This window comes from Anoplophora glabripennis, unplaced genomic scaffold (assembly GCF_000390285.2).
Source record: "Anoplophora glabripennis isolate ALB-LARVAE unplaced genomic scaffold, Agla_2.0 scaffold274, whole genome shotgun sequence".
Lineage (NCBI taxonomy): Eukaryota > Metazoa > Arthropoda > Insecta > Coleoptera > Cerambycidae > Anoplophora > Anoplophora glabripennis.
This window is the reverse complement of record NW_019416630.1, coordinates 85,184-110,059: the sequence shown is the minus strand read 5'-3', so window position 1 is coordinate 110,059 and position 24,876 is coordinate 85,184. Positions and strand designations below refer to the sequence as shown.

At 34.0% G+C, this 24,876-nt stretch overlaps 1 protein-coding gene across 1 annotated transcript; it reads right to left on the bottom strand.

Annotated features, from left to right (window-relative positions):
- Positions 1-310: 310 nt before the first annotated feature.
- LOC108908805 (adenosine receptor A2b-like) lies at positions 311-23,260 on the bottom strand. The gene is made up of 3 exons (XM_018712944.1): positions 22,683-23,260; positions 642-930; positions 311-331 (listed from the first exon to the last, which is right to left on the bottom strand). Exons 1-3 carry the CDS (start codon positions 23,258-23,260, stop codon positions 311-313), a joined length of 888 nt encoding a protein of 295 aa, XP_018568460.1.
- Positions 23,261-24,876: the final 1,616 nt, after the last annotated feature.

Here is a 24,876-nt window from a genome sequence, read left to right as displayed (position 1 = left end):
ATCTCAACTTATTCATGAAAATGTATTAATTTTCAGTTTGTCTTTATTTATTGTTTCAAAGAAATTCACAAAGTTTAAAATAATGTAAAACCGAACCCTTTATGAATAAATTGATGAATTAATTCATGAAAAACTTCGTGAATTAATTGTGAATAAATTCGCAATGTAAAACAAGTATAATAGTGTAAAATATACAGGGTGGCCCAATTACAACAGTCCACCTGACATATTTTCAATGCAAAATATTTTTCCGAAAACCCCCGAAACAGGTTAATGTTGCTTTCAAGGGGGACATATTTTGTTCATAAATTCATGGATGTAGGGTCATTCCCTGAAACGAAAGTTATTTTTTTCGATTTATTTCACCGACATTTCCAACAGGTTTTTTACATTAATTTTATGACAGAACAAACAAATTTCAGCGCCTTTGTAAAGAGAATTGAAATACATCCATGCATTTATGATCAAAAGATGCCCCCCTTGAAAATTCACCTGTTTCGGAGGTTTCCGGTAAAATCTGTTGCATTGAAAATATTTCAGGTGGGCTGCTTTAATTGAATCACCCTGTATGTAAAAGCCATACGTCATCAGAACTTCTATGTTTTCCTGACAACCATATGAAAATTAATATCGTGACTCACCTGGAAGGGCAGCCAGAGGCCCAGAAACAATCCCGCCGTAATAGCCAGCGCCAGGCCGTACCTAGGGGGTCCCCCAGCAGACGCGCCGCCGCCACCGGTCGGCGGCGAGTGCTGCAGCGTGTGGGAGTGTCGCACTTCGGAGCGAATAGCACGCGCGTGGCCTCGCGCCACCAGGTAGATGTAACCGTAGCAGACCACCAAGATCAAGGCGCTGGGTCCGTATACGGCGCAGAACATGAATAGTTGTACAGGCTTCGCCACCAGGTCGCCAAAGGAGCAGTCGCCCGTGCTACTGTAACAAAAAGGAGAAGGCAATGAAGTGAGTTAATTTTGGGGAAGTAGTAGTAATTTTGTAAAGCTCTTTCCTATTACAAAACTTGAGATTCACGCTAGTTCTAGTTAATCGAAAGCAGAATAATGACAGATTGATTTATTAGCACAATTAATTGGGTCTTTAAATGGCAATTTTGGTCAACTTGCCTAAATTTTTGATACCTGTAAGTTAGTCAGAACTTATTAAAAAATTAATTGGGATAGATGGGGCATGAGAAATGGAGTCAGTTTGGTAAAAAAAATTTGTAAAATCCTTATAGTTTCCGAAAAAAAAAATTACTGAAGTTGTAGTACTTTCAACCATTCCATAGCTGGACAACTGTAGTCTCTAGAGTCATTTCTAATACGCGTGGAGAGCCACGTGGCCTCAGCGACTCAGAACACTGAAATCCGATTTACAATCGTCGTTGCGATAGTGTTTACAATAGTTTTTTAATAGTTAATGTCAAAAATGGCTTGCGTGTATAGCAACTTGGAGTTAATGAATATCGTTTTAATTTATGGTGAAACAAGACAACATTTGTATTATGGTGAAGTATTTGTGTTATGGTGAAGCAAAGAAGAGAAGGTAATGAAGTGAGTTAATTTTGGGGAAGTAGTAGGAATTGTAGGGTTCTTTCCCAATACAAAGCTTGAGATTCACGCTAGTTGTAGTCAATCGAAAACAGAGTAATGACAGATTGATTTATTAGTCCAATTAATTGGGTCTTTAATGGCAATTTTGGTCAACTTGCCTAAATTTTTAATACCTATCAGTTAGTTTCAGATATAGTGATTCACAACTTATTAAAAAAAAAAATTGGAGTCATTATGGTAAAAAAAATTTTGTAAAATCCTTTAGTATAGTTTCCGAGAAAAAAATTATTGAAGTTGTAGTACTTACAACTATTCCATAGCTGGATAATTGTAATCTCTAGCGTTATTCGTAATACGCGTGGAGGGCCACGTGGCCTCAGCGACTCAGAATACTGACATCCGATTTACAACCGTCGTTGCGATAGTGTTTACAATAGTTTTTTTAGTAGTTAGTGTTGTGATGTACTTTCGAGGTTCGGTCTCAGACGCCGAACTAGTACAGTCACAGTCCGGGTTCACTCGGTGGAGAAGTGTTTTCCAAGGTTCGGGAATATTACAAGACTTGGTATCAATAAAACTTTTATTTTCTAAAATAAATCGCAGTCTATAAACACATATAATATTAACAATAATACCCTACCCATATAAATAACAAAAACATCGGGATACCTATTGTCACGAAGGCAATACGGATGTCCTGACGGTGACAACGCCGAGTGTCGCGGAAAGACCTGCTAAACACCCGGAGTCGGCCGCGAGGTAGACGTCAGGTACCGCGGAAAGACCTGCTAAGTACCCGGAGTCGGAGTCCAGGTGTGTACCTTACCTTGAGCGCCGCGGAAGAGACCTGCTAAACGCTCTGGTTAGGACACCCAGAGGAGGGTTGAGTGCCGTGGAAAGACCTACTAAGCACTGCCTGGTGTAGGTGACTCCGTTGCTTTTATACAGAACGGCTGGTAGTGCCGTGTGCAACTTCAGCCGTTGAAACGGCGACTTCGTGGGCCGTGTGCAAAATCGCGGTGCGCCAAACAATTATAATACAGCGGGAGCAAAATAAAATAAGATCATTACTAAAATATAAATGAAATCCCGAAAATAAAAAAAGGTTCATTACAGTGTCAAAAATGGCTTGAATGTATAGCAACTCGGAGTTAATGAATATCGCTTTAATTTACGGTGAAGCAAGACAACATTTGTGTTATGGTGAAGTGAAGCAAGACATTTTTTGTGTTAGTTCGTAGAAACTATGTAAGACGGGTCCAAATGTGTTTACATGTCGGTGGACAACATTTTGAACAGCTGTTGTAACATCAGGTATGTCAAATTATTTTATTAAGTAAAATCACAAATTAATTTTATTAATTAGTATTAACAATATCGGCAGAAGCAGTTGAATTTGCCGATATAAAATAGGTGCTATAAAACTATATTTATTTCTTTTCTTGCGAAAGTTTTTATCCGTTTTTATCACACTTTGCCGCCATGCCGGCCGCATTGTGCGAGGTCAGATTTTACAGTGAACCAGTTTCCAGTGCCATGACGATGTACAAAAGAAATCGCTGATAACAGGTAAGGAACTGTGCTCTGCAACAGAGCGACGAGAGCTGGATCACTTGGCTGTATCACATTTATATCCCAAGAATTAGTTGCCCAAGTGTGCGAGGCAGTGTTTTTGGTCATTGTTCCCGGATTAGGGCTATTAATGGATTGGGAATTTAATTACACCGACAAATACCCTTAATGCAGGAATATACTTAAATATACAATGATTGATGAAGATATTAGAACATAGATCTGGTCAGAGCATATATCAGTGGCAGTTATCTCTACGTTATCTGTGATGAATGAATAATACGATTGAGTTTTGCCGGCATACATCATTTTAGAATAGACCTTTTTAGTAGTGACGTCACATACGTCAAATAATAGGCAACCCCATATTACACATTGTCGTGAAGAATTTCTCAGTATTTTTACTAGATCGAGTTTCGACCTTATGTACTTTTGACATAAGTGCCAAATCTTCTTTGGCATGACCTTAAATATCGCGATATTCGGGCAATATTATAAATATTTAAGAAGTTTCAAACCCTAAATAACACACTAAAAGAATTATAGCATTTATATTTTTAAATTTATAGAACAATATTGATTTTTATAGTAATTCATAAATTAAAATTACTGAGCATGGGCATTAAAGATAATTTGATGCAAGCGAAGTAGCCTTGCAACAGGATACCATTCAAGAAAAGCTTGGTTCTCGTTAAGAGTACGGCTATAACTTGAAGAACAAAAAACACTCGATAAACAGACTGACACATCAGAGCACCAAGAAAAACAATAAAAAATACCTGGTAGAACTAGAAAATGCCAAGATTAAACAAAAGAATAGAAAAGACGCTAATGATGACAACGACTATACACCGTGTCCACCTAGTGCGCGTAAGTCCAATATCTAGGTTAATAAAAGATATAACTTAATTTTTTTTCTACAGAGTTGCCTACTTTCCCGAGCTGCACAAAATGAAAATATATTTGCATATACAGGATCTTCAGTTTTTCCTGGGCAGGTGCCAACTTAATTTTTTTAAATGGAAACCTATATTTTTTATGGCATTATCGAATTCTACGTGAAAAATTAACGGGACTTTGTGTTATGATCCCTATTAAAATATTGATAGTTTTCGAGATAATCGACTTTTCATTTTTTTTTCTTGTTTCGTCACTTCTAGTAGTAGACATAATTATAATTGTATGACAGCTAGAAATTATTATTTTTTTCATGAACTGTAGAGTGAAGATGGCTTTTTTAAAAAACGTATCAAAAGTTGACATGCCATATACAGGGGGCAAAAAAAAATCGTGCCAAACCTGATAATTTAAAATTTGAAAAATCTCGACTTTTTTAAATAGAACACCCTGTGTTTTATGATTTCATTAGATGCCTTTCTGTAGACTTTACAATTTTTAATAGCTTTCCCTATACCTAAGTTGCGTAATTTTTGCAAAAAAACATTTTTATGTAAAATACCGGATTTGCGCCGTTCCTTTGTCGGGAAAAATATTGTAAGGATATTTATTTTTTTTAAATTTATTAGTTAATCATTGAAAAATTTAAATATTTGAGTTTAATAAATAAGTCTTTATGGAAAGTTACCATTTATTTGTAAATAAAATAAAAAAAACATAAAATCGCGACAAGTAATTAAGAATTAGCAAAACAGTGGGAATCTCTGTAAATTTGGATTATTTGCTTTGTAAATACGTGCTGCTAGCAAACATTTCTCATATTTATAGGGAATATGGTATAGGGAAAGCTATTAAAAAATTATAGGGTCTACAGAAAGGCATCTAATGAAATCATAAAACACAGGGTGTTCTATTTGAAAAAGTCGAGATTTTTCAAATTTTAAATTATCAGGTTTGGCACGATTCTTTTGCCCCCTGTATATCGCAGTTCAACTTTTGATACGTTTTTTGAAAGAGCCATCTTCACTCTACAGTTCCTGAAAAAAAAAAATTCTAGCTGTCATACAATTATAATTATGTCCACTACTAGAAGTGACGAAACATAAGAAAAAAAATGAAAAGTCGATTATCTCGAAAACTATCAATATTTTAATAGGGATCATAACACAAAGTCCCGTTAATTTTTCACGTAGAATTCGATAATGCCATAAAAAATATAGGTTTCCTTTAAAAAAATTAAGTTGGTACCTGCCCAGGGAAAACTGAACACTCTGTATATGCAAATATATTTTCATTTTGTGCAGCTGGGGAAAGTAGGCAACTCTGTAGAAAAAAAAATTAAGTTATATCTTTTATTGGACTTACGCGCACTAGGTGGACACGGTGTATAACAACAAGATCTCACCTGCGTATAAGGCTATTCTTTACGAGCATGCGCATTAGGAATAACACAGCTAATGTTAAATTTTTACTTTATTTAAATTTAACAAAATTATTTTATATAGTTTTTGTAAGTTTTAAGCACATTAATAGTGTATCTATTTTACGAAACACGTATTAGCTCTTCTCAAATACTTCTAAATCCTTGTTAAAATAAGTAAATATGAAATTGTTCAATTCCATAGTATCTATATAAATAGTAAACAAGGGTCAGATTCAGTAGCAAGTCCTTGTACCCGTTTTGTCGCCGCGCTATTACTCGCTAAGTCTTCAGTGGCACACAAGTGGTTTTCAAAAATTGATAACGATTTTTTTCGGACAATTTGTGAACCACATTATATTGTAAGATGGTATGAAATTTGATAATCAACCCCTGTCAATCCCTAACTAAAAATTTGGTAGAAGAGTCAAATTATATTGTGAAATATATGTTTATTCCCCATGTAGTTATGCTCTTTTTTTGGAATCCATGAATTAATTTCTCTTAACTTTTATTTATTAGTATAGTTATTTTAAAATCAAACAGAATTTCCCGAACATTAACAGTTTGATTTAAAAAATATATGGTTTTCAGGTACTGAAAACACTTTTTCGGTGAAATATCATTTGATCAATCTTCGCAAGGAAAAGGTGAATGTGATAAAGTTATTTTTCAAATCAGAATGTAGCTTCATCAAAATAAAAATTGACTTCTCTTGACAATTAAAAAAAACACTCTGTTTAAACTTATAGACAGTTAAGTTGCAATTGTAACAAGATATAAAGTCTCTAGAAATACCAAGTTTATGCAGCACTCTATGCATATACAAAGTATAACGGAATTCCCCTATAGGTTGCGAAGTTGAGAAAAGTAAGCAGAAGGTAAACTCTGTAGTTGAATAAACTTTAGTAAGGATAACATAAAGAAGCAGCTTATGGTATCAAAACCCTCTAGTAGCAGATGGAAAGAAAAAAAATGTTACAAATATTTTTATAGAAATTGGAGAAGTATAGGTACTATTGAGCACAGTGAATATTCTTAAAATAAGAAAAGAATGGTGTATTGAAAAATAAACTGGCATAATTCAGGAATTGGTAGGTTATAAAACAATAAGGAAATTCTTTTATTTCTCCATTGTCTTGTTTTTCACCACAGCAATAGAATCTACATCAAATAATATTCCTGACCTTCAAATAGCGTAATAAGAAAATATAGTCGGAATAGAGCTACGAATTTAAGTCTTGATATTCTGATAATTGTAAGCAAATATTTCGATTTTATTTAAATCTTCTTTAGAGCTGTAAATAATAATAATTTATAAGAATATGTATTTAGAAAATAATTTAAAGAAATATTAAATCATTTTACAAAATAATTTACATCATATAATTTTCGTGCAATTCAAATAGCGAATATGTATGGACGGAATAACGAAGAAAGAAGAATCCTGATTTTCTCGCTAAGCTAATATTTCGTTTTTTTTAATCTTTATCAGGGCTGTAAATAATAATAAAAAGACAATAATATACGTAGGACATAATTAAAAAATATTAAAACAATATTTAAAACATATTCCAATATTTAATGAAACAAAGGTTAAATTGGAAATGTAAAAAGTAAATATAGTAATCTGATTGGTTAAATTAAAAAGAATAAGTTAAGAAAAATTGTATTTTAAAATAAGAGTGCAGTGCAGTGGCAATCAAGGAGACAAAAATAATAATAATAAATAAGATAATTGTCAAAACAGAAAAGGAAGATTGAATAAGAAAAAGTTAAATAAATTAAAGAAGACGAACGGAAAAGAACACGAAGCTGATAGTGAAAATCAGTTGCTGAAAAAAAAAAAGAAAATTTACTTAAGGAATAAGGAGAATACAAAATTATTGTTTATCGTGCAGAAAACTATAAAGGAAAGAAGATAACAACAGTGAAAATTAAAATTAGAGAAAAATTGTGTTAGAAGAAAGAATGAAGGTGTACTCGAAGTTTGACAGATAACTAAAGAGTAATAATCCAATAGTCATATTAGTAAAATTATTTGAATTATCGTATCTAGTAATAAAGGAGAGTCCCGAAGTTGCAGCCAGCGATACAAGAGACAGAGAAAGGAACAAATTGACAAAAAGGAGAGAGTGAGTGGACGAAAAGAAGGAAGAAGACAGGAGAGAAATAGCAGAAAGAAAATTACTACTAAGAAATCGTGGACATTAAAAGAATGAAAGGACAATAGATAAGTAAATGTTAGTTTGTTGAATAAAAGAGTAGAAATAAGTTATCGCAGGATAAATAGCGACATTCTTAAAAGATTATGAATTTATAATTTATTATGTCAATATAAAAATTTAAACATAGATTACAACAATACTATTTAATTTTTTTTAACAAAATTAATTACAAGTAAAACCTATTTTGTGAACTGACTACTGAAATAAGACCTCATGTTCTGTTAAATTTAATGTCCACTATTTACACAAAATTGACATAAGTAATCTGATTGTCATTAAAAGTATCAAACGTAAAATAGAATCCCATTTTGAATGAAGAATACTTTATAATAAAAAATATTATAATTTTTTTTTAAATTTACAATTTATATTTCAAAATCAAATTGAGTGATAACAAATAAAAAGCTAGCCTGGTAAGTAATTAAAATATATTTTCTAAAAATAATATTCAAAATTTATAATATTTCCACTGACGCTAAAAACTAATTATCTTGAATTGAGCATCATAATATATACCTAATTCTTCTGTTCGTGTATATGTCACTGAAGTTCTCCTAAACGGTTGGACCGATTTTGATGAAATTTTTTGTGCGTACAAGAGGATTTGAGAATGATTTAGATTCACAATTCGATCCGATAGATACTGTTTTTTCGGATTTAAAACGTTTGAACAGGACAACGTCTGTCGGATCCGCTAGTTTTCTTATACAGGGTGTTTCATAATTAGCTGCCAACCCTGAACAGGCCGATTCTATGATCAAAACTAAGTAAAAAAGTTTATATGAACATGGGTCCGGAAATTCTTCCTAAGGGCACAGGGACCCATTGAAGAGGGAGGAATGGAAATCATTTTTTTGCAATATCTCTCAATCGCGTTGTGATAAATGAATGAAATTTGGTATACACAGCTAAATTTTGATGAGCAATTTGATGGACTAATCCATTTATTTCCACAAGGTCCATTGGGGTGGGTACGGGGGGGCCCTTGGTACTTTGCGTGTGTAACTTTTTCATCTTTGACTTTTTAACAAATTGGACAGCAAATTCCGTTTTCCCGAACTGTTTTACGTTAAAAAGGTACTCTTGTTTCAAATCGTTATCTTTAACGGTTTCTGAGAAAATCGCTCTTGAATTAATCCCACTTTGGTCAATTTCATAGTAATTTAAACAAAAAAAATTTTTTTGTTTAAATTTAATCTAATTTTAATAAAAAAATAATAATAAAAAATTAAATTAAATAAAAATTAATCCTTTAAATGGAAAAGAGAGGAAAGGAAAATTATTATTATTATTTTTTGTTTAAATTACTATGAAATTGACCAAAGTGGGATTAATTCAAGAGCGATTTTCTCAGAAACCGTTAAAGATAACGATTTGAAACAAGAGTACCTTTTTAACGTAAAACAGTTCGGGAAAACGGAATTTGCTGTCCAATTTGTTAAAAAGTCAAAGATGAAAAAGTTACACACGCAAAGTACCAAGGGCCCCCCCGTACCCACCCCAATGGACCTTGTGGAAATAAATGGATTAGTCCATCAAATTGCTCATCAAAATTTAGCTGTGTATACCAAATTTCATTCATTTATCACAACGCGATTGAGAGATATTGCAAAAAAATGATTTCCATTCCTCCCTCTTCAATGGGTCCCTGTGCCCTTAGGAAGCATTTCCGGACCCATGTTCATATGAACTTTTTTACTTAGTTTTGATCATAGAATCGGCCTGTTCAGGGTTGGCAGCTAATTATGAGACACCCTGTATTTAAATACAATTTATTTATTTAACGATCTTGCGTTAACTCAGTTTCACTGTTATTTTCTATTTCTCCATACAGGAATGGATTATAGATTTCAAAATAATAAGAAAGAATGCAAATGCAATTTTAATTTGTTTTCAAGTTATAGCATAATTACAAATTTAAAAAAATTGAAATCAAAGTATGTCATGTTTCAAATTCAAAAGTAGGATATTTGCCAGTGTTATTTTATGTTGCAATAGTTTAACATTTCATTATACGTTTGTACGATACAAAATGCCAAGAACTTATTTAAATTTGGAGTATGTAAATATGGTGTTTGTTTATGGTTTTTGTAATGCTGCTGTTGAAGAATATCACAAAAAAAAAACGGAAACTTGTATAACATTGCTTGTATAACATTTGAACGAGCTCATCGATATGGTTGAGAAGAAGTAGAAAATATTCTGTGTCTAGCAGAAGATGATGCAGCTACCAGCTCACGAGGAATTGCTACTCAATTGGGCATTCCACAAAAAATAATAATAAAACCCTCGACGAGCAAGGCTTATATCCGTACTATGTACATAGTGTACAACACCTACAACCGGAAGATTATGATAAGCGTATCGAGTTTTATCGATCGATCAGTAATAATCATCTTGTTGTATCTCGCATACTTTTTACTGATGAAGCAGTATTCACCTGTGGCAGCACCACTCGAAAGTAATTTTCAGCAACCGAAAGTTATTTAACTGGTCGTTTCATTCTGGAGAGTCAATTGACAGGAGACCACTACATAAATTTTATACAAAATAAATCACAAGTACTACTAGAGGATGTTCCTATAAATATGAGAAAGCGAATGTACTGCAGTGGTCCTATTAATTCGGCCACCATGATCTCCAGCCTCCCACATCACTAGATTACTATTTACGGGGCTGTTCAAAAATCAAGTGTACAAAGTTAGAGTGAACACTCGGGAGGCATCAATACTGCAGCACTTATTAAATAAAGACATGCAGCAATTAGGAGAACTACAAGTGTATAGAGATCAATGGTGGTGATTTTGAACATTTAATCAAGGAACCCTATCATTAATAGAATATCAATATTAATATTTTTTTTAGATTATTTTTTATTGAAATGTACGACATAGCTTGAAAACAAATCACAACAACATTTGAGATTTTCTTATTATTTTGACATGTAGAATCCATTGCTGGAGTTTGGTACGATCCTCCCGACTCACCCTGTATATGTCTTTGCTCAGAATTGGTACTGAGTAAGATCGCAGCTAACAATCTCTAGAAAACTAACGAAACTAAGGAAAGTATTCTTAAAAACCTCCACATAACATTGTATTATGAAAAGAAAGAACCAAACTTTAATTTAAAAAAAATAATCCTTAGAGCACTATGTATTTCAAAAACAAAAGATAACAATCATCTTACTCTTTTCCCAAGCGTGATTGCAAATTTTTGTCTTTGTCTATTCTAGTATTTACAGGTCGAGAGGTCTCTCCAACAAAATGTTTATTGCATTAATTGGGAAAGCAGCCATATAAACCAATGGGATTCGACTAAAATTTTGGAAAAGGAAAATAATGCCGTTCAAAGAAAATTAAAACAGACGGCAATCATTGTTGGCTACAAATACTAAAAGATGAAATAATAGAATAAATATTAAATGAAATCTCTAGCTATAGAAACAGACAGAAATAAACAAAAAATTTCAAAGGTAACTAAAACGGAAAGACATAAGTTCAGAAGACGAAAACATAAATCGAACAGTTAATAACTTTTTTTAGAAATTACAAGCATTTTAAAAAACATGATTTCATGTTTCAATGAAAGTAGCCTGATGGTGGTTGCTATAACAATAAATTATTATTTGCGTTTAAAGTTTAAATATTAGCTAACCTTTATTAATCAAATTAACAAATCTATAAAAATAGTTTAAAATATCCACCCTCGGCTTGAATGCAAACGTCACATCGGCGAACTAAAAATTCCGTCACTGGACGAATAAGATTTGGATCATTGCTTATCTGGTTAACTGCATCCTGAATTCTTTCAAGTAACTGCTGACGGGTGTGCTTCATATGTCCCCATAAATAAAAGTCCAAAAGATTTAGATCTACGAAACGCGGTGGCCATGCTATTGGACCTTGTTGACCTATCTATTTATTTGGGAAATGATCATTTATTTAACCCAAGCAGTTACTTGTCTCCCTCTATGTGGTGGTGCACCTTCATGTTGATACCAGATATTTTGAATGAAATCAAAAAGGTTGTTTTCCAAGAACATTCTATACAGATCTGCATTTAAACAATCATTTAAAACATGTACAATAATTGTTGAAAATGCTAACCCAAACATTGACACTGAAATGTTGCTGAAATCGTCTTGATCTAATTGTATGCGGACTTTGTAATGCACAAAGATGTTCATTATGATTATCATTTATGCTGTCCCTACTGAAACACGCTTCATCACAGACCACATGATAAGCGAAATAAATCATTTTATGCATGTTGGACAAAATTCTAACCTCTGAGGAGCATCTTCTGCATGTAACGCTTGTACATTTTGGCGATGACAAGAATGTAACATTTCTCTATTCAATACCATACAAAATTCGATGATAAATAAAGATTATTTGCTATACGGCGAACACTAATTGTCAATGACAGCATCTGTATTATATCTGCTCCAATTTGTACATTTACTTCAGTAGGATGAATGGCCTTTTTTTGGAGCGGAGTAACCTTCTTCTCGAAGTCTAAGAAATGATACACTTAAGACTGTGTGTGTAAGTTGATGTCTATTTGGATATCTTCATCGGTATTCTCTGCTTGTCTTGGAATACCTATATACAAAGACAATATCATATAAATAAATGCATTTTTTATTTAGCACTTTAACGCTGTGTCAAACGTTTAAATAAAATAACACAATTAATAATTATTATTGTTTTAGCAACCATCATTTTTATTTATCGGGTTACTTTGATTAGTTTGATTAGAATATGAAATATATTTTTTAAAATGCTTTTGTAACTTCCATACAAGAACGAATCGGACCTATGTTCATAGTAGATAAAATGTTTGAAATTGACCATCTGTCAAAGTTTGTCATAGACCATGTATAAAGTGATGTGATACTTGTGTAGACATTTGTATTTTGTTTTTATCTTCATAACGTTTTTAAATCTTTCCTCATAAGTGTATATAAGATATTGAATATTCTTATAGTATTTATGAGCCATAATTACATTCAACATTCTGTAACACGAAACACTAAGCAGACAGGACAATCGGGTTCATAGACCCTCCAGTATATCGATTCGACCCCATAAATATCGAAATATGAAGTTCTCAGTCCCGACCGAGCAGGTTCTCATTAACGCCAAATTAAAATGAACTCTTCCCAAATTAATCCAGACAACTTCCTCTGACCCTTTGGCCTCGGAACGGTCACACACGTAGATTATGGAGAAATTAAAAGCGGGTTGTTGGTGTAGCCGGCGAAATAAACGCAAATTATGCGGGCCGTCGTAATCCCTCGCTGTAAAACTTGTAGATCACCCCTGAGGTTGTCCTTACCGCGGTTAAGACCGTGAGATTATACGAAGAGGGTGATTTATATTCATTGACGGCGAAAATTACGTTCTTCTCAAACAGCTTCCTCGTTAAAAAGCCCTTGAATAAAATACGATTCAACTTCTGAAAATAAGAATTATGCGGTGAATGCGATAACAGAGCCACACACAAAAAAAATTCTGTACCTGGGACATGAGTACATAGATTCTGCGTATTTTCTAATGCTGAATCCGAATCGGCAGAAATATACAGGGTATTAGAAGTTTGACTGCCTCAATTTTAACAAAGGATAGAATACATTAAAATAAACAAAAAAACCTTATATGACATGGGTCCTAAACTCAACCATTTCCGAGAAAAAAATTATCACGAGGTATTAAGCTGTCCAGCAATACGTAATTCAGTTGGTGTTGCTATCTGGAATTGGACCGTGTCGGAGTGCTTTCTGCGTGCTTTCCAGCGAGTGCGCGAAAAAAATTGGATTCGAAGGTGCGTGCGTACATCGAAAATGGTGGTGGACATTTTGAGCATATTTTGTAATTTGTTTTGTACTTGCCAGTTTAAAAATTATTGAATTTTGCTTTTTGGTAAGTCCCTAAATTATTTTTAATATGTATAATTATTTGGACGACGTGAATCTTTGGGTAGGTACTTTATTTATTTACATATTTTTTATTTATACGTAGTTTGATTAAAAGTTAAAATCCTGTTTTAAGAGATTCATAATTACTAAAATTCGAGCTAAAATTTAAGCACAACACTATCTTCGTACTACAAAATCGATAAATTTTATTTTATTTATTTAAAAACTGGAAAACATTTAATAAAACATTCTTTCATTCATTAATATTTTGTCTTATTCTCTAATTGATGGTTTTATTATAATATCCAAACCAAAATTTAAAAAGTCGTCGTCGTGAGCAGAATTAAAAATGCTTTGAAATGAGGTATCACTCAACATAGGTAGCTTCCAAGACACCAAAACTTACGCCATCACGTGTCCTCTTGAAGGAAAATCGACGTATCTCAGTTTTTTTTTAATTCCGATATTTTTCAAGTGGAAAGTTTTAATTGGAACACCTTGTATGTATATCGATAATGTAAATTTACATTTTCAGTGAATTTCACAAAAAGTGTAAAATTACATGCTTAATGTAACTTTACTTATATGATGTAATTTTACATTACCTATTGTGACGTCAAAATAACCAGTAATCTAGTGTATAATTTTACATAAAATTGTTATGAGAGTCAAATATAAGTGCAGTATACTCGTATACAGGGTGTTCCTAAATATCATGTACATAAGGGAGGGAGTAATTCTTTGGCATATTACATTACTAAAAGTTCATATAAACATAGGTCCGCAAACTCTTCGTTACCGATCTAAAGGGTGTTGAAATTTTAAGATTTTTTTAGTTTTTTCTCTATAGTTCCCACAGTTTTTGAGATATTTAGTTCAAATTTAGAATATAGGTTACCCTGTAGGACTTACATCATTGGACGTGCCAAATGGTCGTAATATTCTACAGAGTGATATTTTTTCAGGGTTCATGCCCCCTTTTCTTCCACTGAACTTTTGTGCTGTGCGCCGCTGGTAGATTCTAAAATCAAAATTGGATTTTATGTTTTATTGAGAAACTTGTTTGCCTCTTATGATTTTTTCGTATCTGCGACCGTTATCGAGAAAAAAAAATAAAAAACGATTTTATGTAATTCGTTAGATAAAATTCAAATTCTTAAAGTGGTCCAGTAGGCTCTGGCTTTATTCAGATAATTTCTGATTCTATTAATTTTGACAGTTTATTCGCCAATACCTGTTAAAAATTAAAGCTGGGATGACCCATTTCAAAATTCGTAAAATTTGGCATTGTTATGAGATTATAATGAGTATTTAAAACACTTTTACACCTTACAGTTTGTAAACCTTTAATTTTTAAACATATGCAGACCCAAGTTACTATTTCAAATGCGAACTGTCAAAATTAATAGAAACAAGAAATTATCTAGATAAAGCTAGAGCCTACTGGACCATTTTAAGAATTTAAATTTCAGCTAAAGAATTACATAAAATCGTTTTTTATTTTTTTCTCGATAACGGTCGCAGATACGAAAAAATCATATGAGGCAAAAAAGTTTCTCAACAAAACACAAAATTAAATTTTGGTAGAATCTACTAGCGGCGCACCGCACCAAAGTTCAGGGGAAGAAAAGGGGACATGAACCCCGAAAAATATCACTCTGTAGCCATTTGGCATGCCCAATGATGTAAGCCCTATAGCGTAACCTATATTCCAAAGAACCCCGCACTAAACTTATGGGAATTGGTTCCCGGTCAAATTGGCTAAAATTTCAGTATGTTATACTTCAGGCCATTCCGAACAAATGTCTCCATGGGCACACAGTCTGGAAATGCTCATATTCAGAGATACAGGGTCCCGAATGATTTTAAAACCCATGGACGCGCACGGGGAGCTAAACGGACACTCCAAAAAAGAAAGTATATATTCAGGCCAAAAAAGGCTGAAAATGCTATAATCGGGGCAAAATTGTCCGCTCTTTCCGAATTTGATACTAGTTTTGAGCTACCACCCTTCTAGGGGGTGGAAATGGGGGTTGAAGGGGAGGAAATCGCAAAAATAAAAAGTCAGTGAACAGGAGCATTTATAAGGGCCAGAATTGGTCAAACGGGACTATTATATTCTCAGGCCTCCTGGTGAGCTCTCCCCACCCTCCGGGGTTGAGAGGGGGTGGATTTGAGAAATTACATGGGACCTTGTTTGAACGGAGGGAAATAATACTGGGGGGTTTTCCGGGTCGCTGATTCCATTTCTGAGGTCGGTTTTCACTTAAGGCCTGAGCAGAGCCCGATTCGTGGCCACGTTTTTCTCCTCTTTTGTTTTTGCCAAGGAATGTTTGGTGGGGATGATGGTGCACAGAGTCTGGCTGTTGAAATGGACTGTTAAGGGGCCATAGAACTGATCATGTTCCCGAAAACTCTAGAGTCTCGGAAAATCAGGGCCCGGAAAATTCCAGGTTCTTGGAAAATTAGGGCCGGGAAAACTGAAATTCGGGAAAAAAGTTCTCGGGGTTTTGAAAACTCGTTTTCGGAAAGCAAGCTTTTGGGGCAGCAAGAAACAGCTCGTGGCCCGGAAAACTCTTCGGTCCTGGAAAATTAGAGACCGGAAAACTGAAATTGGGGAAAAAACTACTCGGGGTTTTGAAAACTCGTTTTCGGGAAGCAAGTGTTTGAGGCAAAAAGAAACTGCTTGTGGTCCGGAAAACTGTTCGGTCTGGGAAAATTAGGGACCAGACCGAGTAGTTTTTTCCCGAATTTCAGTTTTCCGGTCCCTAATTTCAGTTTTCCGGGCCACGAGCAGTTTCTGGCTGCCCCAAAAGCTTGCTTCCCGAAAACGAGTTTTCAAAACTAGGTACCTCTTTTCCCGAATTTCAGTTTTCCGGGCCCTAATTTTCCAGGACCCTGGAATTTTCCGGGCCCTGATTTTCCGAGACCCTAAAGTTTTCGGGAACATGATCAGTTTCCTGGCCACTTAACAGTACATTTCAACAGCCAGACTCTGTGCACCATCATCCCCACCAAACACTCCTTGGCAAAAGCAAAAGAGGAGAAAAACGTGGTCACGAATCGGGCTCTTTTCAGGCCTTAAGTAAATACCGACCTCAGAAATGGAATCAGCGACCCGGAAAACCCCCCAGTGCTATTTCCTTCCGTTCAAACAAGGTCCCATGTAATTTCTCAATTCCACCCCCTCTCAACCCCGGAGGGTGGGGAGAGGGGGGGGGGAGCTCGCCAGGAGGCCTGAGAATATAAAAGTCCCCCATTTGACCAATTCTGGCCCTTATAAATGCTCCTGTTCACTGACTTTTTATTTTTGCAATTTCCTCCCCTTCAACCCCATTTCTACCCCTTAGAAGGGTGGTAGCTCAAAACTAGTATCAAATTTGGAAAGAGCGGACAATTTTACCCTGATTATAGCGTTTTCAGCATTTTTTGGCCTGAATACATACTTTCCTTTTTTGAGTGTCCGTTTAGCTCCCCGTGCGCGTCCATGGGTTTTAAAATCATTCGGGACCCTATATCTCTAAATATGAGCATTTCCAGACTGTGTGCCCATGGAGACATTTGTTCAGAATGGCCTGAAGTATAACATACTGAAATTTCAGCCAATTTGACCGGGAACCAATTCCCATAAGTTTAGTGCGGGGTCCTTTCAGCTAAATATCTCAAAAACTGTGGGAGCCCAAAAAAAAACTAAAAAAATCTTAAAATTTCAACACCCTGTAGATCGGTAACGAAGGGTTTGCGGACCTTTGTTTATATGAACTTTTAGACATGAAATAAGCCAAAGAAAACTTCCTTATGTACATGATATTTAGGAACACCCTGTATAAGTATTCCAAGTTAGTATCTTGTTCTTTTTAATTCAGCTATAAATAAAATAAATCAATCCTGATCAATCTGACTTGAGAACAGCTGATCAATTTCATTAAAAACAATTAATCTTTCCAATCTCGACTCAATTAAAGAAACCATATGCTTTTGGTTGCCCGAGGAGAAGGAGATAAATTTCAATGAATGCTATCACAACCCACACACACTTTAGGGCGTCCGCGGCAAGCTCAGTTCATTGCAATTCATCCAATTTCATAGCAGTCTGAATTTTTAAATTTAACTTTCTGACACCTAATGTCCTTTGAAGCGCTTTTAATGTCGCTTTTCAGGAAAATTTAGTTTTACGCGTTACTGAACAAATGCTAGAACAGGAAAGTGCACTGAGGTGCTTTTAATGGATTTGCAGCTTTTTAATAGTTTTATTATTACGTAATTTAAAAGACGGGAGACGTTTCATAAATGCTGCGCAAAGTGACAGTTAATAAATGACTCCAGGGCAGTATGGCAGTGTTTGCTTTAGTTTTGTATTTTTAACACGCGATTAAATAAAAAATACAAAATACTCATATAAAACTTTTGTGAAACATTAACAAAGATTAAACAGCAAATTAAGATTCTAAAAGTACCTATTACCAGTTCACATTTATCTATAGAGCGTCCTCTGATGGTTGTATCCCAGAGAGGGAAAACTTTTTTTATTTGTAAACTTTTAAAAATATTACTACTTATTTTCTTGATACTTATACACAGGACACAGAGACAATACTCCAATTTATTGAAATATTGAAAAGTGTCACTAAGGAAATACTTCTAGGAATTCCAAAAATATCGGAAAAGTGAAGTCCACGTAATAATAATAACATCGTTCCTTTGAAGTTAGATGATATAGGACAGAACTTCCGGGTCATACAATTTTACTGTATTTTTATGTTTCAATGATAATTAGTAATTAGAATAATTGTTATTTAGTCAATCAGAATACTACTCGCTATTACAGCTCACAACTTAACGCCAGAAAATACCAAGGAAACAAGACTTACAATTTCCACTTTTTCAAGACAGAATAACTTTACGATACATAAATGTAACGATTTAATATTGAAACACAAAAATTACGCAACAGTTCATGACTTTCTTCCTGAATCAATCAATTAATTGATTTTAATAAATTATAACTTATATTGATTAAATTGAAAACCTAATAAATATGATTGGCAATGCGCTCTCTAAATGTTCATACCAATCGTATACACCGATACTTGATAATGTAAGTGGATATCAATAGTGGATAAGAACGGACGTCAATTCATTATAGAACCAGAAAGATATGTGACTAGTTATTTTCTGTTAAATCGGACTTTCGAATATCTTCCTCGCGCTCGATGCAAGTATAACATTTTACTAGTTGCCGTAATTATCTATAAGACTAGTGGATTATATTTTCATTTTACAGTGTTACAATTAGAAGACATTGCGGTAGAAAATTTTCGTATATAAACCCCTAGTCAGAAAGGAGCCGCTTTGGCCCTGGACAAATTTTTGTCTAAAAACGTAATGTTACCTCGTTAATCCCAAAAGACTTTGATGTTTAAGTAATTTTTATTATGGATAAAGCAAAAAATTATTTGAAACAAAATAAACAAGTTTATCTCTTCTGACAAGTGTTTACCAACTGCATGTCCTACACACGATGTTGGTAAAAATTGATTTTATGCACAACTGTGCGATAAAAGCTCTATTGCACGCATCTAATCTAGTCATGGAATGTCATCTGTGTCACGCTGCGCTGTGAGGAACAGTGAAACAAATGGACAGAGCTGTCACGTAATAAATGATCGTACCTAATTGAGTGTTTCACAATTGTTTTGTTTGCTATGAAATTTTGCTATAAGTTGTTGAAATGGACCTATTTAAGTTAGAAGAGACATGCATCTCATTTATGGCGAAGCAAGATGCAACGCTAGAGAAGGTGAGCGTTTTCCGAATCATCGACATCCTTGCCGAACAACATTTTCGTTAATTCATCGTCGATTAAGAGAAAAGACAACAAACCAGATGTAGTATGTTGATATCCACGAACTGCACGGACAGTGGTCATTGAGGAAGAGGTTTTGCATCGAATTAAAGAACAACCTACCACAAGCCGTTTTAAACAATTATATATTTATTTTTTTTTGCTTTATCCTTAATAAAAGCAACTTAAATATCGAAGTCTTTTAGGGTCAACAACCTTACGTTTTTGGAAAAAAATTGCTCCAGGGTCAAAACGGCTCATTTCCGACTAAGGGTTTATATAACATTTTCTTGCGCCATGTCCTATATAATCCCCTCAACAGCTTTTTGAAACACCCTTTAAATAATAATATAATTTTCGTAAATCTGTTTCTGACGTAGCAATAAGAATGGTAAAGATTAATGATAACTAACTAATGAAATGAAATCAAATAATTATTTTTTGAAAATCAATTGGCACACTATACGACCTGTTTATTGGAACAGTCGTATTTCTTAGTGACACTTTTCGATATGTCAAAATACTGGAATAGGTTCTTTGTTAAATTTACCCGGAAACGTAATACTAGTTATATGAAAATAGTAATGTTTTAAAAGTCAATTTTATAATAGAATTAAATTTTGATGTTAATTTAAAAATAATTCATAATGAAGATCAACATAAGCTTCCTCAAATTTTAAAGTAATATTACTACACTATGGGTTTGGGTCTAAAAGTTTAATCACAATTTTATAAAGAACTAGCGGCCCGTCCAGGCTTCGCACGGGTGGACATTTATTTTAAACATTTTGGTATATAAAAAATATAGCCTATTTACTCAGAGATAATGTAGCATTCTCATGGTGAAAGAATTATCGAATTCCGTCCAGTAGTTTTTGAGTTTATTCGTAACAAACATACATACAAAAATACAAATCTTTCCTCTTTATAATATTAGTATAGAACAAAAATACAAATCTTTCCTCTTTATAATAGTATAGATAAAAATTTTTTGGAAATACACAAACTTAACAGTTTCCTTCTTTGAGACTCAATCATTGGACATCACTATGCAAGATGTCCCAGAAGGGTTGGAAACCGCTCGTTCACAAACTCCTGGGATTAGAATAAGGTGATTTAGACCAAATTATCTATACCAGAGTGGCACACGAAAAAAAAAAACTATTTTTTTTCGTGTCTTGTAAAAATATGTTAGTTGTTTTAAGAGCCTCCTTAAAAAATCAGCTCAAAAAAAATATTGTTAAGAGGTCGCTCAAGATTTTTAAAAATTTCCAAAATCGTCAAATATTGAATTTCTTTTTTAATTTTTTTTCTCGTTATTTTATCATTTTGTAGGTTGCAAAAAATCTCGATTCTGAAAATTTCAAATCGATATTTTAATTTCTAAAGGTCGCTCATAATTATTTTAACTTTCAAAGTAGTGTTTTCGAGCGACCTCTAAAAATAAATATCAACGAACTAATAATTTTTTTATTGAATTTGATGAACAAAAGAATAGAAATAAAACACGAGACACTTAATTTTAAAAAATTAAAAAATTATAAATATTTGATACTCACAGTGCGGTAATAAATTTTGCCTCGAGAAATTTTTTAAGTGTCTCGTGATTTATTTCTATTCTTTTGTTCATCAAGTTCAATAAAAAAATTATTAGTTCGTTGATATTTATTTTTAGAGGTCACTCGAAAACACTTTAGGTACATTACTTTTAATGTTAAAATAATTATGAGTGACCTTTAGAAATTAAAATATCGATTTGAAATTTTCAGAATCGAGATTTTTTTCAACCTAAAAAATAATAAAATAACGAGAAAAAAAATTTAAAAAAAAATTAATTTTTGATGATTTTGGAAATTTTTTAAAATCTTGGGCGACCTCTAAAAAAATTTTTTTGAGCTGCTTTTTTGTGGGGGCTCTTAAAACATGATAAACTAACATATTTTCACAAAAGACACGAAAAAAATATACGTTTTTTTTTTTTTGGGCCACCCTAATCTATACAAATGTCAACGCCAACTAACAACCCGCTGCATGTGATATCATAAAACGACATTTTTAATAGCACAAAATTGTTGCAGCTAAAGAGTTCTTATTTAGAACACGTTTTTGTTTATTTGAGTGAGTATACAAACAGCATGTTATTTATTTATATCAATATACCTACCCTTTGCGGTTTTTTATGCATGAGAGAATGACTGATGAATTTACATACAAAATCATTTCCTAAAGATTTTTTTGTTTTATGAAATTTTTATATCCCCTACAGATTAAGAGTAGAATTGATATATCTTCTATACTGAATGTGATGAAAATACGTTCGAAAAGTTCGTTTTTACATTTGGAATTGTATTAACAAAAACAAGAAAAAAGTTTATATGAACATGCAGAGCCTTCATAAACGATTACAAGTCACGTGACCAGTTATTTTATTTGGAACAGTAATTTTATTTTCATCATGTTGACAATTAAATATAGGCAAAATTAGAACAATAAGATCAAGGTTGTTACATTAAAACACAACATTTTGTTTCATCGGTTGTGATTGGTGTAATTTTTCGGTAGATTCTATTCAACCAATCAGTGATCATTATCTCGAGCATAGACGTAACCATTCATCATTGTTCATTTATAAGGCTCTGTAGTTATTAAAATGTTTTTCTAAATTACTGCTTATTAAATATTGACCCAAAAGATTTTTGTTCAACATGTTCCTTTTTATATAATTTTTGTCTAATATTTCCAAATATAAGAACAGAATTCTCGAACACCTTGTATTTTAGTGCATATAAAGCAGAAATATTTTTTACTTTACTCTAAGTCTGTACCAAAATTACAGAAGAGACAAAAAATCTTTAAAAACATCTTTATCAGATAATTAAATAGTTTTGTGTACACGAAGAAAACAATTATGAGATTCAAGAAGAAAGAGGCCCTAAAAAAATTATAAGATATGTATTATTTTGACACATATTCAAGAAATATATTACAATAGAATAAACAAACGCGCAAGCAAGAAGTCTAGCAGTTTTAGAGGTAACAAAAAATGTTTTTTTTTTTTTGTGGCAACACATTTGGGATATATTTCAGTAGGTGTTGACTTTTGTATATCGGGAGGAAAATCATCTTATTTTGATCCGATTAGGTCGTAGTCTAGCGGTATCCCAACCGTTCTGGGACGTCTTGTATATAAATATTATCTTGTAAACAGTTTTTGTTTTCAAAATTTGAAATAATAAATTCGCCTTACCTATATTCAATTTCATTAAAAAATGCATACCCCAACGGCGTAAAACCAACCAGAGACGAGTAAGCCCAGAACACCACTATGTACCTCTCCACCGCCGAATGGGTTATCAAATTATTATACCTCAACGGTCTGGCCAGGGAAGTGAACCGATCGACCGCTATAGCCACCATCACCAACACGGACACACAACATAGCGAAATCGCCACTCCGTAGCTGAACAAACAAACGCGCACACTGGTAAAGTTTTGAGCACCACCGAGTTCTAGGTACATCCCCACCGGCATGAACATACCTATCCCCAAGTCCGAGGTGGCCAGGGACATCACTAAGTAGTTACTAGGCGTCCTCAGCCTCTTAAAACGATACATGGCTACTAGCACTAGCGAGTTCCCGATGAGGATCATAGGTGAGAAAAGGAACACCAACAGAACGGCCACCGTGACCGCTAGGGGCGATGTCAGCCTGGAGATCGACCTGGTAATATTGACCTCGGGGTCGGAGAGGTTGTCGGTGGTGAAGTCGGCGTTGTTAGTGCCGAATAGAGCCAGCTGGCTGTGGTTGTAGACAGAAGCGTCCATGGACTCATTGATGAAGCTGTTGTTGGCTGTTGCGTTGAGCGGGTTGAGGTGGTGGAGAAGATCTATGGCTGACGTCGTAGCGGGTCGGGATATGCTGCGGAACTATCGAACGTGCCTTGGAGGTTCTGAAAGAAAAAATTATTGAAATAATTTTCTTTTTAAATCAGTTCTCACAAGGGAGTCGCCCATACGCAAAGTTACACAATTTCTGTACTTATTAACACGTCGTTTTGACTTTTAGAAAGATCCATTTTTCATAAGAAACTCATAAACTGGAGTTACGGTCGTAGATGTTTATGTATCAGTCGTATCAGTACGAAGAGGTAGTTCTAAGGCCTCTTGTTGGTTGAAATTATCTCGATTTTACTGGAGCTGTTGCTATCTGCAGTGTTTTGAACAAAATCTGTACAGAATACTAATAATACCGACCGTCTCTAAAAAAACATAATATGAATACTGTTTATAACATCTCAAGGAAGATAGGGGCAAATTTTCTCAAGACGAACTGCAATAACGATTTATTCCAAAACTGTGATGTATGTTCATTTCCTGTTTAAGAGATCGAACAAAGGAAGAAAAACATTAACACAAATGTATAGAAACATTGCTGTCATGTATGAAATAACAAAATGGAGACGAAGACAAATAACCAATGTAGTAAGTAAATAAGACTGACCCTATCTTCACTGTCAGTGCCCTCTATAGATTTCAGGGAAGACTTTTCACAAATCCATAAAAGTGAAACGAGGAGTTATGATAGAATGATTGGAACCAGTACACTCCCGAAGAAGAGAGCGACACGTCAGTTCAAACTAAAAACCAGACAAGCAGCTAAATGATTTAACTATTGATAAATTGTCACAGCAATCTGCCAACCAGCCTATATTCAGAGCTATGAATAAAATTTATCAATTGGCATCGAAATTAGTAGAAGTTTAGTAGGTGACAAAATTGAATTCCAGATCAGTTCAAAGTAAAACTTTTGTTATTCTGAACTCTTTGTAGTGTTGTAAACTACCTTTACCTGGAAAATTTTGCGGAAGTTTTGATATTCTGCAAAGGGTCACGCACCCAATATATGGGATTTTGGTTCCCCATCGAATTGGTTGCAACTATTTTTTTCGATAGTATATGACCCTGATAAAAAGTTCTCACGGACACATCGCCTAAAAAAGCCTCCTAGAAGGTCTGGTAGTCGACGAGAGTTTGGATATATGAAAGATATGTTATTTCGCACAAGCTGTATCACCATACTTGATTATGATAAACAAGGATATTTGGGGGCGCTGATTACAAACCCAAGGTCAGCTAACCTCCATCATGTAATATTCAATGTCATCTCAAGGTCAAATTGTGGAAAAACCATTAGAAAAATGTGAAACAGTAGTTACACAGGTTTTGAGGTCACTGAATACGAATATCGCTTAAGCCTACAATGTCACTTAGAGGTCATTTCAAGGCCAAACTGACAATGATTAAGCGCACCTCAGAATTGAATTCAGCGACATCAGCCTGGCCTTAACTGGCCGGGCTTCAGCCTTGCCTTAATTGGCCAGATTCCAACCTTGCCTTAACTGGCCGGGCACCTCCATTCGATATCGGGAATTACAGCTGGG

Bases quoted from the DNA above. Each gene is read 5' to 3' on its own strand.
- LOC108908805 (XM_018712944.1), bottom strand. From the start codon at position 23,260: ATGGACGCTTCTGTCTACAACCACAGCCAGCTGGCTCTATTCGGCACT. The intron at 931-22,682 runs GTAAGGCGAATT...TTGTTACAGTAG, and splicing joins TTTAATGAAATTGAATATAG to CACGGGCGACTGCTCCTTTG. The intron at 332-641 runs GTGAGTCACGAT...CTTTCGTTTCAG, and splicing joins GCCTCTGGCTGCCCTTCCAG to GGAATGACCCTACATCCATG.